Below are 17,046 nucleotides of genomic sequence, written 5' to 3'. Positions count from 1 at the left end.
CAAAAAGACAGCACCAGATGGCTATATATTCAGTGACAGGAATGCAGCCATGCCAAGGCAAAAAAACTCACTGAGGTTCTCCATAAGCTAGTCAGGAATTGAAAAGAAAATTGACTAAATGAGGACAGTGTCTGGTTCAAAAGAATCATTCCACAGAATATTTACTTTCACTTAATGTGGTATCTGATCAAGTTTTCTCAAATTCAAAACTTCTTCAATTTTGTTAGCATGCTTAATAAAAACATGCAATTCTAAACTCCTAATGAAGTGTGCAATATCCTCATTCACCCTAACCCTCATTGCTGTCGGGTTGCAATCTGAAGTAAGAATCCTTCCATAAAAAAAAAAAAAAAAAAAAAGGCATCCGAAAATCACTGCATTGACTACTGCAGTGCAAATTATTTCTAACAATTATAAATCATTTGGGTAGTCACTTTATTACCAGAATTTAGCATAGATGCCTAAGATAATGACAAGTATTTTTGTGAAATGTGCCTAAAACAGCATATCCAGCTCCAAAGCGCAAGCAAATTGACCTATTTTTCTGAATTCTTTGGCTTTGGTTTTATTTTTTTCTCCTTTTCCACTATTGTCACCTACTTAATTGAACCACAACATCACGATTTCGCTCTCCTTATTTTTGCTTGCCTCAGTAATAACACCTGGGATAAATACATCTCTTCCGAGTCAAAATATATCAAATGGCCATCAGTGATTTTCAGTATGTTTCATAGAAACAACGAGAAAGAGTAAAATGATAAAATCTCATCCTGATTCAACAGAGTCTTTACCTATTTTTCCATTTCTTTATAGGGGTAGGGAACAAAAAAACAAAAAGGAGAATGAGATGAAGAATGGAAAAGACAAGACTTGCTCCTGCTCTGTAAGGTGCATTGGTGGGCATCTGTTTTAACAAGGTGCTAGTAATGAAGGAAACAGGAGCTGTTTCACTAGAGCTATCATGAATTTGGAAGTGAAGTAYGATATAAATACAATGACCAGCCCTCGAGAAGTTCAATGCCACGATCAGCGAAGCCAACTTTTACAAGAGTTTTTCCTTTCTAGCAGCTCTTTTATCTCCTATTTTTCTCTCTCCTCCTTCCTTTTACAGCCCGTCTAAGTTCCTACMTTTGTTCCAACCGGACACTAACTGCAGCTCCTTCCATAAACACAAGGCATGGTTACAAAAGCTACTGCAAGGCACAAAGCTGCCCTCTAACATATTCTAGCCCACTGTCTTTTATAGACAAGCATGAGATGGATGATACAGTTCTCTCAAATCTATAAGCTCTTTGTAAAAGAGCAATGAATTAATCCATTCAGCAGAGAAGGAAGTCAGCACTGCTATTAAAAGTGAGAGGGAAACTGAGGCACAGATGTACAAAGAGTTATTAAAACTAGTTTTTACTCTCTTACATCCCCCTAATCTTTAAAACATAAGATGCTTCCTTCCTCATTAGTCTTAGAGCCCCTTTGGGAAGGGCTATCTGTTCTTCAGATTGTGCTGACAGTACAAACTACAGGAAAGGAGTCAACRTGATGACAAAATATGGGAACGAAAGGGAAGTGCTGCATGAAGGTGGGGAAATCACTGCAAGAGCTTGGAAAAAGCAATGAAGAAACATAGCAAGAAACAAGGAAACAACAGAGATGGGCAAGCGAGCAAGCAACGCTCCGCAGCGCGGAGTGAGAGAGAACTTGCATTAACAGGAAGGGTTTGAGGAGGGATCCAAACTGCTCCGAAACCCACAGGCTGACTGCGAGGAAGGTGCTGTACAGACACAGCTCCAGATCCTGCTCTGTCAATTCCACAGGGCTACCAGGAGTCATTTTTAAAAACTGCCTACTCCCCTGCTCACGATGTGCCTTACAAGTAAGCTTCTCAGAGGAGCGCTCATCAACCCCTTGCACAAAAACTGTTGTTCTCTTCGATGTAAGCTCAAAGAGCATCTTTTTGCTTTATGAAAGCTGTAAAAGGCAGTTAAGAACCTGCAGGGTGAAGCAGCCCTTCCAGGGCTCCAAGCAGCCCAAGGGGCAGACACAGGGCCACTGAGCGCCCATTCCTGCGTGCCGAGCTCTCCCCGGCCGCACATCACGCCTGCAACTCTCTAGAAGCAGCAGCGAAGGAGCCTGCGAGCTGCAACCGCGAGCGCCTGCTCCGCTCGCTGCACGAGCACAAGGTTAAGCAGCTGCTTCCAAAGAGGAGCCTTGTTTCCTCGGAGCAGTGCTTAAAGGTGCTGACCACGGAGGTGTAAATACATCTGTCTGTTGCCATTTGCAGTAATCCACGCCTCCTACCTCCTCCGAGAGAGGCAGATGGTCCCTGTCCTGGGTAAATGTTCCAGCGCGCAGCCTTGCATCGCTATGTGTTTCTAGAAATATGAGGGCAGATGTTAAATATGTTAAACACACGCTTTGCCCCCTGGAGCTTTCAGTCAAGGCTGCTGTCTCAATGCGGTCATTCTGGGCATGCCAGGCTTCCCGGATCCAAGGCATTCCTCCCAAATCCCTGCTTTGGAAATGCAGCTTTTCATGTTAATTTTGTGTACTTTCATCAAATATTTTGGACGCAGAACAAGGGAAGGGATCTCTCAGTTTTGCATTACACGTTCACACAGCCTTTGCTGACAATTATGACCCTCATTCATGAAAACTCAATTTACACAGCGGGTATTTCCCAGACCTGTTTTTATTTTTTTCTTTTTTTTTTTTTTCCTTTTTTTTTTTTTTTTCTGTTGTTTTGGGGATGTTTTTGCTCTATATAAGCTTTACTGAATATTTTGACTCTAAGCAATTTAAGAATTATACAAAATAACTGGACAAGAACACTTCACACAGGGTAAAGTTTACTTAAGGAAAATTATGAACCATTTGAATATACTCCAGATTTTTAAGATTAGAATATATGAAGCACAATTTATTACATTTAAAATAGTTGTAAAAAAAATGGTAGTATCACCATAGTATTTCCACTAACGAGATGGTCTTCCTAAAGGCAGCAGTATTGATGACCCTTGTAATTAACTGCATCAATGGGTGATTTTTTTTCATTTATTTTAGAACGTGTCTCACTCACCATTTCCCCATCAGGCCACCCTCTTCCTCCCACAGACYCTCAAACATCTTTTTATTTCTTCACCTACATCTCTTGCTCTCTAATTCTAATCATCTACTCCAATTTTGGCAAGCTACCAGTACAATTCAGTCACGTTTCTGTTCTTGGCCGACTGTGACATTTTTACCCTTCAGTACTTCCTTCCCTTTTTTTTTTTTATATACATATATATACACACACACACATATATGTATATGTATACATATATATGTATATATTCTTCTTTCCAGAACTGTGTCTTTCTGCTCATTTCCACACACATCAATCTTTTTCTGATCTTTGCTGCCTTCCTGTCCTCACCCCAGATCACACCTGCTCTACCCCTTCTGACTACTAAACACAATCCATTTTCCTTGCCTGGGATTAAGTGTAAGCAGGAAAAAATTCCCAACATAAGCACTTGAAATGTATGCATGCAAAAAGCAAACCACAGTATAACCCTGGTCCTGTTTCTTCACTGTTTCCTAAGTCCTATTTACAATATCTCTGAAATTTGGGAAGAAGGTCTCCATGCTTAAAGCAATTMTATGTTTAGTTCAGAATTTGTTTCTGCAAGCCTAGGGAAATTCCTGTTTACAGCAGCGAGAGCAGGGCAGGATTGTTAGATAAATACATATATAGGCATACATATACATACATACATGTAAGCTTTAGAATTTCACTGTGCATACTTACACTGATGAACAAGCAATAAAAAACACATTTTACACAGTGTCTAAACACTTAATTGAAGAATATGGAGTAATTCTGAAGAGAGGGAATAACCCTGAGTTCCTTCCTGAAAAATAACTCCTGGGTCAGAAAACAGTAAAATTCACCTAGTTGCTGGCATTTAATCAAGAAACTAATGAAGCAAGACACTGCCTACTCCGCTTGCTAAAATCAAGGGGAATAAATACAAATTGTAGCAATCTCAACTATTTTGTACAAACAGAATTCAAACTTTTTTTTTTTAAATGAATACAGAAACATCAATCTGTAACACACAAAATGAATCAGTCTTTAAAACTTCAAAAAAAAAGTTCAGGGTTTTTAAAGTCTACCAAAAAGAGAGAGAAGACAAAGATCAATTACCAGCTTTATGTACAAAATGAAAAAAAAAAAACAGAAATAAAAAAGAATAGATTTGAGATAAGCAAGACAAAAATATCAACCATTGGAAATGTATGTATCAATTTAAAAAACTTTTCAGTTTATAAAACTCTCAAAATCTTCTGAGAAATTATAAGGTACCGAGCAGTCACTTAAATGGATAAATAATGTCAAGAAAACATTGGAATCAAGTTTCCTCTTTATGTTCATTCTGGTTCTCTCTCTATTTATGATTGCCAAAAAACATTTCTGGTTGAAAAGTTTGGAAATCAAAATAAACACTTTTTTTCCTATCTGTAAGCTAAAAACTTTTCATAACTTATTTTACAGAAGGCAGGTCTGTTTATGCATCATACCAATTTGTGGTGTGAAACTTCTCCTGATGTCAGTGTACAGGATTTCCCGCATGGTAGATTGCAAGAAAATAACCCATCCAAGCAAACACTCCTGAATTCTTGGACAGATTTTGCTTTTCACGGTTTGTTTGCTTATTGGATGCTGATTTTCTTTGCTAGTTTCCCCCACAGACACCTTTTCTCCTCTCTATTCTGTTGCCATTTAAATGTATGTACCAGAAGGAAAGAAAGAATAAGTATTACTAGCAGTGAATTATTTCATTGTAAATCATAAATAACAGCGTTAGGAAAGGTTTGCGTGGAGACACTTACCCTGTGCGCTTGGTGATGGTCCCTAATGTCATTGGCTGCTTGATTTGAGCAAGGGGCAACACCACTGTCAAGCTCGGAAGAGGCAGGAGCCGAGGGTTCCCGGGGTTGTTGTTGGTGAAGTTATTGTAAGTGTCCTGGCTGTTCAGCTTACCTGCGTGGCACAAAGATGCAATGAAATGAGTTACCAGATATTTTTTTTTCCCCTCTATGCATCATTTCTTAGAAAAAGGAATAACAAGCTCCTATTCCAAACAAACAAAACAAAGAGAGTCATCTCAAATTCAGGTAAAAATATACGTATAGAAATACAACAGAAGCAGATACATACACATACGCTTATTTATGGGGTTAAGGTTTCCCTCTAGGCAAAGGGGATTATTTATGCTACTGTCATTTGACCGAGTATTCTTTTCAGTCCAAAACAACAAATCCTAGATTCAAATTCTCTATTTAAAAAAAAAAAGGCAACTATTTCCCTACTGTGATCATAATTGAAAGTCCTGAAAAAGTTGCTCTTGTTGCCTTTATGGATACAAGCACAGAGAACAGCAATCAGCTGGACTAAGAAAGCAGAAAAATACTACAAGCATCTGCAGAGAGCAAAGCCAGGGCAGAAGCTTTAAAAAAAAATCAAGCAAGTATTGAAAAAAGTAACGACATTTATATTCAAAAAAAGGAATACAACAAACGAAATGCAGGTAATCAAAAGGAGGAAGGGGAAAACATAACAAAAAAATCCTAACAACTCTAAATAGAGCTTGTTTCAAAGAGCTCCGTGCTGGATACATGCCCAGTTTAGATACGCTTTCTTACTTTCTGTATCATTCTGTAGTCACAACCTTTCATTCTTCAGTTAGAAAAGGAAACGAGCTCCAAATTTCATGGACAGGAGAGAAAGAAATGTGAAGAACCCAAAGAAAGGAGTTAAACAAAAAAAGGGGCCAGTCTGTTTATAACAGAATCAAAAGTACTTTAAATAGACAAGCAACCGTGAATTAAAAGGTTTAGATCATTAACTTGTTTTTCTGTGTTCCTATAATGCTGTGAAACGCTGGCTTTGTTCGTAATCAAAAGGGACCATATTGGGAATTAGGTTCCTAAACAACTGCTGCATTCTGCACAGATATTATACAAATCCCAGGCCAAATCCATACAATCTCCCTGAAGAGCAGCCACCTTTTCTCAAGGAAGAAAAACAGCACAGCAAAGGGTTTCTCACAGGAAGCTGGCTGAAAAGCTTTAATGGTGCTTCAGATGGATTGAAAATAGGAAAAGGAAGGCGGAAAAATCTTAATGAATGTCTCATCATCCTAAAGACACTCAATGCTTCCTTTACCCTTCTTTTAATACTATATAACTGTAAGCTTTGGGGTTTTATTTGTTTTTCTACAAAGTACAGGGACCGCTGCATCTTAGAAAAGCACAATAGCAAAAATGATGAAAYTACAAAGAGGATTTTGTGTTAAGTATCTGGCCTCAACATTGGTCAATACATTTTAAGAGAAACAGCAAGGCTTTAATGAACAACAAGTCTATTGAAGTCTCAGAGAACAGATTTCATTAATAGCAATTTTCCTGCACCAACTCGGAATAAAAAGAAGCAGGAAGAAGGAAAAAAAAAGGCCTCATTTTTTAAGATTAAGTCTGAGATGCAATTAATTTTTTAAGATTAGTTTCCTAACACATCCCTGGCTCTTGTCGAAAGCAACACGAAGAGTTTTCTGCATTATTGTCTAATTATGTTGCATGAAACCAAAGCTGCTCTGAACACGTTGTGCTCTCCTCCACTCACTGGGAGCAACCGCAGCAGCCCAGCAGACAGGCTGGGGGAGCTGCAGGAGGGGCTGGAAATTCTAGTTTCTTTTCTTTTACTTCTTAGGAATATAACGACTAACTATGAATCACTGAAGCAAATGATTGTCCTGTACCGGGTTGCTTCCTCTCAGCAAATTTAATTACTCCACTCTCAACAACACATTGTTTTCCATATGCAAAAGTTTTTTTAGTTCTTCAACAGAATATTTGTATGCAGAAAGGGAAGATATTTGCAGACATCCCTCCTACAAGAGGACGAGTTTCTGCATTATTCTGAGTTAAGCCTACTCAGAAAGCCACAGGATTAAATAACTATTGCCTACTAATCTATTATTTCAACAACAATGCTACTTATTTAAAATTAGCGATTTAAAATATTTTATGGTGTGCTACTTCCCTCCAGAAACTCGGCAAGAAGCCTCCATCCTTCCTCCAACCCTTGCAGGTGTGAGGGCAGCTCCTCCTGCACTAGAGGGGAGCTCTGTGTGCAAGAGACTGCAGGATCAGGCCAGAAGAGCAGRACGGACCCAGTCAGAGCATCAACATCACGTCTACGTTCGTGCAGCTGTTGATTCCCTGTCAAAGGACATGCAACAAATACGGCCAAGTGCAAATCCTCCAGAAACAAACCCTTTCTGCGGACTGAGGAACCCTGGACTCCTGTCACCTTGCCACGTGGGGACAGTATATACTGACACTCCTAAAGAAATGTATGTATAAGCAAGAATAACCTCCAGCCCCATGGGTCCTCTCTCGGTCCTGTTGGCTGAAGATCCTTAACACAAACACTGCCATACTAGCTGGTCAAACCCTGAGCCGCATTTTTCCAGACATTTTGTTCCACAAATGCTCATAGGAAAAAATGGATTAAGTTGAGGATAAAAGAGAAGAAAGAAAACAACAATGGGCTTTGTTGTTCCGCATGGGGAGCAGCCTGTCACGTCGGCCTTGACGGGCCTATTCCCTGGCCAGTCGTCATTCACAGACTCGCTTCCCTGGAAAAAAATGGAAAGAAAAAAGGGAGGTCTGAAAGTGCCGGACAAAAGAAATCCCAGCAGACAAAGAAAAAACAAATTAAAAGCACCATTATAAAACACAGATGCTATAAGGAAAATAAACTCCACAAGATTTACTGCTTTTTGACAAAGCTGGACATTTGTGGAAAAGCCATCAGTAGCTGCCCGTAGGTGAGGCCTCGCGGAGCTGCGGCCGTTCCGCTCCCCAGCCCCTCGCCACCACCTTCCTTCCTCGACTTCCTCGAGCCGCAACAAGCTCCAATTTCAGGCTACCTGACCCTTACCTAGGTTCCTTGGACACTGTGATATTCCATCATTGATGGCTACAAATTTTACCTTGGCATCACAGAGTAGTTTGCCCCCAGTCATTTTGGGAAGTGTGAAACTCTCAAAGACATGAATGTGAGCTTCAGACATTTGATCAAATCACACATTTCTTTCATTTTCATAAATAGATTTTTGAAAGGAAGGCTATGCTCAGGGGAAAACGTACTAGAAATACCATTTGTAACACTTGTTAAAAAACATTCAATCCAAAGTAATTAATACAGTAAACCTGTCCTCTTCTGATCAACTACAAGCCTCAAGGAGGCCAGGCCAGGTCTCAGCCTGGTCAGCATGCAGAGGAGCACTGCAGAGCACCCAACCACCACAGACCATCAGAGAGGGAGAAAGTCACCCTGATTTTGGCTGCTATTAATGACAAGAACGACAAAACACAGCACTGCTGGTGAACTCACGTTAGCACCAACGAGCTCTGTATTAGCACTGCACGTGCAACAAGGTTATGTAAAAATACTAGATTAGTTCCTCAAAGTGTCCTTGTGTAGCTCTGCTCTTCTCTTTGGTACGTGCACAGCAGCACATTAAAACAACTGAATTACTTGTTTCCTCATTCAAGTCCAACTGCAGTATGTCTTACTGGGGGACATAGCCTCACATGTRGACAGTAGCCTCAACCACGTCAGCTCTATTAGAGGAAATTCGGAGGCTATAAAACCCAAGCTACCCTCTTTAGCCTTGTGAGGACACACACCAAATTACAGTGAAATTACGTAATTTTTACCCATTAAATTTCCCCAGCAGTTTCAAACATATGTGCAGGTACTGCCTCCACTTTGCAGTGCTGCAGGATTCCTGCGTTGCAAAATTCCACCTGGTCATGAAGCAAGGCCAAGGGTTTCCTAGCAGGAAAGCAACAATCGTGTTTTGGTTTCTSCATACCCTTGAGATAAGCAGCACTGAGCACCTCTCAGCTGCACAGTAACAAGTTTGTGGGGACTTTTTTTCTTGTTTTCATTATTCTATTACTCTCCTATAATAAAAGCCTGATTAATAGTGACCATCATTAAAATTCAAAACCATTTGATTAGCCTTTATATCTCACAGAACTTAACAGAGTAGGTTTCAAAGCGTAGCACATATTTTAATGACATTAACACTACATATAAACATCTTTAATTTGGTACATAAAAGCAGAGGAACTTGAGGCTATGCAGTCACCAGGAGGCTGCCTTCAGGGAAAATGAATTTGGTTTAGCCATTACTTCTGTCCAGCCGAATGCTGAAGATAACTCCACTAAACAGTCACTAATTATATAATGTAGGAGAAATATAACCCTAACTGGAAAATAGCAAATGCCAGGGAAAATAGAAGTGTTGTATATACGGCGGTTTATTTTGTTTTCTTTTTTATTCAACACACCAAGTCTCACAGACGAGAATAAAAAGCTTCCCAGCTCCAGTTCCAAGACTTTCACCCTCTCTTCTGACCTTTTCTCAGACATGTTCCAGTATCATCTGTAACCTACTACAGTCGGAAGAGGAAACAGCAGCGCCCTGGTGAGAAACACTGCCTTGTGACCCGAATAAAGCGCCCCGCAGAAGCGGTGCTGCCTCTCGGAGCTGTTCCCGAGCACTGACAGGCAAATTCAATAGCCTCCAAAGACCCGCTCAATACCACGAGCACTAATTACTGCCAACGTGTTTTTTTTTCTTTTCTGCTTTSTTCCATGCAAATATGTTTCATTTTTCTTCATAAAATGCTACTCATTTTTCCCAGAAAATAGGAATAAAAGTCAACTAATTGTAAAACTATCACTTCCAAATTAAATATTCATTGCAGTTTGCTCAAACTGTATTCTTCCAAACTAACCTCACTTCTCACCCTAATCCTCAACATTTACAATATAATTAGACTCATTAAAGAAAGCTTTTTTTGTTAGATGCAGCATGTTTAGCCATTTTAGCCATTTAGAGCATTTTTTTTCCTCTCAGCTAAACTGCTACAAGTCCAAAATCTATCACTAAATTAACTCTGTGCAAACTCATGTGAGAAATTAATGTTTCACTATTTTTTTCTGCAAAACCAATTGGCTTTTGCAGCGTTTGAAACTGGTTGGTATGGAGCTTTGCGAAACACAGCTGCACTAATGCTCACGCTCAGGCTCCAACAGTGGAGCTGCCTGTTCCGAGCGGCAGGCTCGCACCTCCGGCACGTTCCGGAGCCACGCGAACACCAGGCCGAGCGTCTTGGCTACAGATGAGACACAGACTCCTCTGCCCTCTTAACCGAGCTCCTTGAACTCGAGCTCTTCTAAGCTCTACTCTTTTCAAGTTTTGTGCCACGTCATCTGCACAAAATCTGAGCATTTCCTCCTCACACTCCTTTTCATCCTTCTGAATTTTCTGTTCTTCTACYAGCTTCAGTTTCAGAATCTCTGTCCCTCAACTACCAGGTGTTGTCCCACTGATGCTCTGTGCACCTCTTGTCCCTGCAAAAGGGTCAGAGATGAGAAACTACTACTGCCCCCTTTGCTGCCTGCTGCCTCTGTCTATCTACGGAAAAACAGTTCAAAACTCAGGCTCTACTTGGAACTGGGATCTCTCAAGTAGCCTTGAAGCAGTTGATTGAAACCCAGCCCTCTCCGGAAACCCACACATCTATCTGGCCTAATAATCATTTTCAAGATTTATTTAACCGAAAACATYGTCGGTGCAAAGCTCAGCTCCATGTATGGGCAAAACTCTCCCTGCAGTAAAAACAACAACAAAACTCGATTGCCAGCTGGTGGCTCCGGGCTCTGCGCGGCCGAAAAGCAGGCAGCGGCAGCGACACTCGGGCTGGCTCGCTCCAGATGGCAGTTACCAGCAGCAGCAGCAGCCACACCGGCCCTTCTACCATTAGGTCATCCCCAGTAAACGCCAGCTGCAGGCAGGGGGCCAGGGAGCCGCCGCGCTCTCCGTCCGTGGCTTTGCACCTTGGCTCCTGCCCTCGTGGGGACCATGGGGAAGGSGCTTGGCCACACTGCACCGCACCCAGAGCTGCTAAACAGGGCAGCACGGCCACCAAGAGCGCCCTTCAGAACTTCAGGTACCAAATTCTTTAGAATTTGGTACCCATGGCAAAATACATTTAATACTACTTTCTATCTTATTTTTGTATGTTTTTACCTATAGCTTATTCCATCTGCAACAGTTAGCACAATATTTTAGTGTCTGAACTCAAACCGGCTTGAATGCACAGTATTTATCTCAAGCTATGCAAAAAAAAAAAAAAAATTTGCCTTGAGAACCGCTGCAATGAGAACTTGATAATAATAGCCATGAATAATTATAATAAATGGCTTGTCTGAAACACCCATAGAATAGGGACTCAAGTAAACTGTAGCAACCTCTCTCCCTCTTCCACCCACCACACACGCCCTCAGCAGCTCTGCTCTTTTACCCATGACCGTTAAGGATGTTTTCTGGCTCGGTGACAGCATCGTGACTCAGGTCATGAGAAGTGTCAAAGATGCATTTCCTTGAGATGGGAAAAAGCAACTGATTTTAACAGCCCACAAAGACTAAGCAAATAGAATAAGCCAAATCAGCATATTTAAGAAGGGTAAAGATAAACCTTTTTTAAAAGATACAAGTATATTTTATTTTCAATCTTACTGCTTACGTTTCTCTCCATAAAGTGTTTACATTTTTCGGACTACCAAAAATGCACAGTTGATTTAAATGCCTTACTCAAGAATAATAAACTCAAAGACAACAAGAGCAGCACCCATTTAGTGCCTAGTCAGCCCTAGGTCCCGCGCACAGAGCATTTGATTCAGCCCTGCAGGCCCAGGCGCTCGCCTTGGATTCCCGCTCAGCTGTGCCCTGAAGGGACCCACTGCACGGGAGGCAGGCAATATTTGGGCTAATTTCACTAGAAGAGCCTTCCCAGCAGCTTTTCTCCCGTTCTTTTCCCTCTTTGGCTATGTCACAGAGCTTCATATTCAAGGATCTTTACCTTTCTTCACTACTAACCTTTCTTATCATACTACACCCTCAACAACCAAACCTCCTCCATTAGCTTCTCCCCTTGCTCGCCTTCTGACCAAGCGTATCATTTTAGACCGAGATCACTCAGGTAAAGCCACCCGTTGTGTCTTCACCCCCAGTAGCTCCCCCAGGCTCCTCCCTGACCCACAAGGTGCGGCTGCGGGTGCCCCTGACACCCGGCGCCCTGCGGGCACCTTCCGGAAGGCGACCACGGCCCTGCAAGGCCGCGAGGTTGAACAGGCCCAACAGGTAATTTGTGGGCTCTGCTCATTAGAAGTTACCTCTTCCCCTCAACTCAGGGGATCGACATGAGCGACACGGCATAAAAATCGCGCTCAGAAGCCCGTCCTGTGGACGAGGCGGCCCCGCGAGCGTCCTGCCGCCGAGGCGCAGCACGAGCAGCGCGGCCGAGCGGCGCCGCCATCGCTGAGAGAACGTCGCCCTCTAGAGGGGCCGGCGCCCCGCGGGGAGCGGGACGGGACGAGGACGRGGAYGGGGATGGGGATGRGGATGAGGACGAGGATGGGGACAGCAGCATGCGCAGGGAGCAGGATGGGGCTGAGGATGGGGACGGTGACWGCGGCACACGCAGGGAACCGTGCTCCTCCACACGGAAAACCCACAAAACGCGCCATGGTAACGCTGCCGAAGGGTGTAACCGTCAAGCAGACGCAAACCCCAAAAGTAAATTAAAAAATTGGGCCCRTTCTACAGCATCTCCTATTTTAATATATTTGTAAAATTCATGTTCGGGAGAGAAACTCCAAGTTATAAAAAAGAAAGCCTAGTAGAGACGTTTCAAAGAGCTGTTTTTCAGCTCGTGCTCACAGCGTAGTGCCCGAGTTGAACTTCAGAAAGAAGCTGCCGCCCAGGCCTTGAAGTTACTATACAGTTAATTTTCTTTGAAACTATTTTTGTCCTCCTCTCTCCAAATAGGTAGTTTCTTAAGTGAGTGTTACTTAAAGGAAACCAATCTGTTTTGCAGGAAGGGCTGATGATGTCAGTCCTTTCAACTCTGCTTTCCCATAAGAATTCTTCTAGTAAAAGGAGTTTCACTCTGGGAAATAGTGAAAAGTAACACGAAAATATTCCAGGCATCTCCGAGTGCACACTTGTCAAACTCCTCGGATTTTCCTCATGCTGCAGGCTCATTATAAAAAAAGGAAAAGTGAGGGAAAGCCAATTCATTTATAAAAAATAAAAAAGGTCTATTATAGCACAGTTTCCATTGCAAAAAAAACCATAATATTCCTAGAGCTAAATTCAGSCTAGATGTAATATATACAGTCCAGCTTGCTTTTTCACAGTACTGTATTTATGTCTTACGTTTCCAYTGTGCATTACAAATACTCCTTAGGCAAGATAGCACAATCCAAGTAAAAACTTCAACCTACAACTAAAAAAAATTTAGAAAACAGTAATTCCCTCCCAAAATTATTATCCTTAGTAGGTGACAATGCATAGTGAAAGGTTCAATGTACACTCAACTTAATATACAAATGTTTGTGCCAGGTTATAGCTTTGGAAAACCTTGTAGTGAATAACAGCAAAAATTTCTGAGGGGGTTCAGACAAACTTACTGTTGGTATGAGCAATAACGGTAATAATTGCTAATTTTTAATCTGCAAAATAATTTGAGATGCACACAGCTTTCCATTTTTACAATAAAGCATACCTGCAAGATGGCTATGTACTGACACCTCTATGTTACATGCGTAAAAAGGTCATGTAAGGCCATATTCCACTTTAAGTTTCAGTCCCGCAACCAATTGATGTCATAACAGTCTTAGAATAGTAAAAGCCCATAAAAGGATAGCAACTTAACTCCGATATTACTGACAATACTCCAGCAACCCAACTGAATGAGAAAAATACAACCTCATGGGATTAACAGATAAAACAGCACCAACAAAATCTCTGCTAGCTATAAAAKGTGCAAGAAAAAAAAATCTCTTCATCATCTTCTGTTTCTATGAAACAGTTCATTTCATTCTGCTAAAAAGAACAAAGCTGAACGATGATTCATTTGGGAATGAAATCATCGCCCCCTCCCCAGTAAAGACTTGCACTGTATGGGTAAACAATTTGTAGGGTACTTGGAACAAAATGTAAATAAAGGATTGCTTTGCTGCTACACTCATAGCAAATTGTTTCATTTTGAAACTAGAAGTAAAAAACAAGTGAGAAAAGCATTGCAAAGGCTGAACTCTGCAAATATTTAGAGGAACAAAAAAAAAATCAAAAATTTCTATCACCAAGCTCTAATAGGCAGTCAAAAGAAGCGATAACACATAAGATTTCCGTGAACAGAAATCCCTGCTTTTAGCCAGAGATCACTACAGTGTTACGGTAACGTGAAGGAAATACTAGAAGGACTAACTGCAGTTTTTTCTAGCTTAAGGTTTACTCAAAGCTGCTCTAAGTTGCAAGGGACGTAACAGGAAAACCACAAAGTCAAGATTTCTCACACACACACACACACACACACACATACACACACACACACACACCCCTGCCATTTAATCAACAGTTTACATCACTGCAACAGTGCTCTCTGGGACACTCCTCTGTGCTAATATTTCCATTATAGTCATCTGCATTTATACGGATGACTAAGGAAAGTAATAGCTATTCTTTCTTGAGTAGTTATACCAAAGAATATACGTCTAACTCCCAACTTTGTAAAAATTCTAACTAGTTCATGAATTAAAACCACTCACTATTCTTCAGTATTCTACAGAAAGTAGATACAAAAACTCTTAAATAGACCAAAAAAAGAGAGACATGTGAATTAATACTTTTTGGTAATCGCTGCTCCTTCTTGCRTAGTAATAGTGAAGAACGTATGTCTAACTCTTAATTTGGCAAAAATTCTAACCAGCCAAGGAATTATAAAAATCACAAATATCCTCTTAAAATTCTCCTCTAAGTTCTGCGCGTACAGGTCACAGAGATTATTACTCCTGTATAAAGTGGTAAACCAGTATACAAAAACAAGTTGAATAAAACTCAGWAGGCACACAGCAAGTTAAAAGTAAAGCCAAGAATTAAACCCAGAACTGTTCTGCTCTGAGCTAGTTACACTCCTGTCAAGACTGCTGTAACTCCTCCAAATATGATTTAACATTACATTATGGTAGTTGTTACAATCCATATAAACACATTTTAGTTCACAAATTAAAATAATCCCACAGTTGCTTACAAAAATGCCCACGAAATCCCTCCAGTGAAAGTCACAGTAAATTTTTTTCAAGTTGATAAGAGGGTTTCTAAGAAGCATATAGTATCGTTTAATATCCAGCCCAACTTGTGCTAGGTAAACTAAAAGATTACCAAAATGAAAAACTTGCAATAAGTATTACTAAAAACATTATTTTACCAAGTGAAGGTCATTCAAAACTAAACATTTTTATCTTTTGTCTAAGATTTTGGKTTTTTTTGGTAAGACACAGAACGTTTTAAGTCTAAAAATCTGTTATTTTCATTCAAAGCACCATGGCGTTCTGGATTATATCATTTAAACAACAACATGTGCCTAATATCCTACTCTTATTACATACTCATACACTAAGTCTGCTAGGTGGACAGGAGTAGTGGAGGAGCAAGAASCATTTAAAGGATTTTCCTTTCTTGTAAGGGACTGCAGTATTATTTTTGAGATCTCATCTGCACTTTAGTCATCACTCACTGCTTCCAATTACTAGGGCATAATTATCAACCTTTCAGTAGTCACAGCAACCCTGCTGCGTTGAAGCCCACGGAATGATAATGCCATATGAAACTGCTTCCTCTTCTCATAAACGAGTCAAATCTATTTAAAAACATTAAGTGTACATAGGAATATTGTAAAGGCAACAACTTACTGTAATTTCTCTTGACAGAAAACAAAATTGGCTGGATAAAACCTACAGAAGTTGATAGCTGCTTTCTCTTCTCTTGGTGATATCAATGGAGAAAAGTGCTATAATTGTTTACAGGAATCCAAAGCCTGTTTCAAGCACAACATGTTCAGCTGCTGTCTAATGGTGAAAGAAAAACTTCAGTGGTCGGGGCATGTGGCCCTCCCAAATTTATACTGCATCTTTTCTCTTCAAGGGAACTTCTGACTTGCTCTTGCTGGGAAGGAGCATTAAAAAGGTGCAAATTCTAAACGTAAACAGCAAATTCTGAACCCAGACAAGTTACCAGTAACCAGCTGAAAGAGGAGGGCAAACTAAAGAGATGAATTACCGTGGAGTGGGGAGCCAGACGGGCTGCTTGACAGGCCAGGGACAGGGCTACAGCGCCCTCCTTGCTTCGAAGTCAGCTCTTGCTCAATCTCCTCCAAGCCCGCGCTCTTCTGGAAGCGGCTCATGCGATTTACCACGCGGGGCGACATGTGTGTCCGGACACAGGGCTGCCCTCCGTAAGGATTGATGGGAAAAACATGCGAAGTGCCACGGAGGGTGCTCACCACCACCCAGCGACAGTCGTGGCTGAAGGAGATGTCCTGTACCTGCCAAACAGACAAGGGAAGCGGGTAGAGTCAGTGTACACACATCTAAGCAGCAACTGCTCTATCAGTTTAGCTATGGTCTTACCATTTATCTACCCAGGGATTGACTATTCATGCTATTTACCCTGACCTCTCCTCTTCTTCGGTGTTCACATTTTATCAAAAAGAAATGCATCAACTTTGCCCGTTTTTCTAGAACTTGTGGATGTTGAAATAGTAACAGCAGACACAAAAGGATCTTTACCAATCAGCGATTATAGCCCYAAGACAGACCCCAGTTAGGTTTCTTTCTATGCACATAAGTATTTATCCACTACTTGAGAAATGTCATTTTCATTTTAGTAATTCCTTAGAATGGCTRGTCTTGAGGAAAAAAAAATCATTAAATATTTTCTGTTGTAGCTACTGCTTGGGATTTCAGATAYGAAATCCAGAAGGATTTAATTCTCTTAAGTGTGCTTTATGTAACACTTTGATGGAAAGCAAGTTCTTGTTCCTGAAGGAATGCTTTAAAACAGAGATTAAACT

General features: G+C 41.0%; 1 protein-coding gene across 4 annotated transcripts in view; it reads right to left on the bottom strand.

The window, feature by feature from the left end:
• The window catches only part of BCAS3 (BCAS3, microtubule associated cell migration factor), a 265,434-nt gene that overhangs the window by 172,620 nt on the left and 75,768 nt on the right, over positions 1-17,046 (bottom strand). For all 4 annotated transcript variants that reach the window (XM_026047802.1, XM_026047803.1, XM_026047804.1 and 1 more), the window contains exons 14-15: positions 16,254-16,518; positions 4,876-5,026 (exon numbers count right to left, since the gene is read on the bottom strand). In XM_026047802.1, coding sequence (XP_025903587.1) covers positions 4,876-5,026; positions 16,254-16,518 — 416 coding nt within the window. The remainder of the gene's footprint in view (positions 1-4,875; positions 5,027-16,253; positions 16,519-17,046) is intronic.

The sequence above is a fragment of the Nothoprocta perdicaria genome, unplaced genomic scaffold (genome assembly GCF_003342845.1).
Source record: "Nothoprocta perdicaria isolate Ctin4 unplaced genomic scaffold, notPer1 scaffold_50, whole genome shotgun sequence".
Classification (NCBI taxonomy): Eukaryota; Metazoa; Chordata; class Aves; order Tinamiformes; family Tinamidae; genus Nothoprocta; species Nothoprocta perdicaria.
The sequence above is the reverse complement of the archived record's forward strand: the minus strand, read 5'-3'. Positions and strand labels throughout refer to the sequence as shown.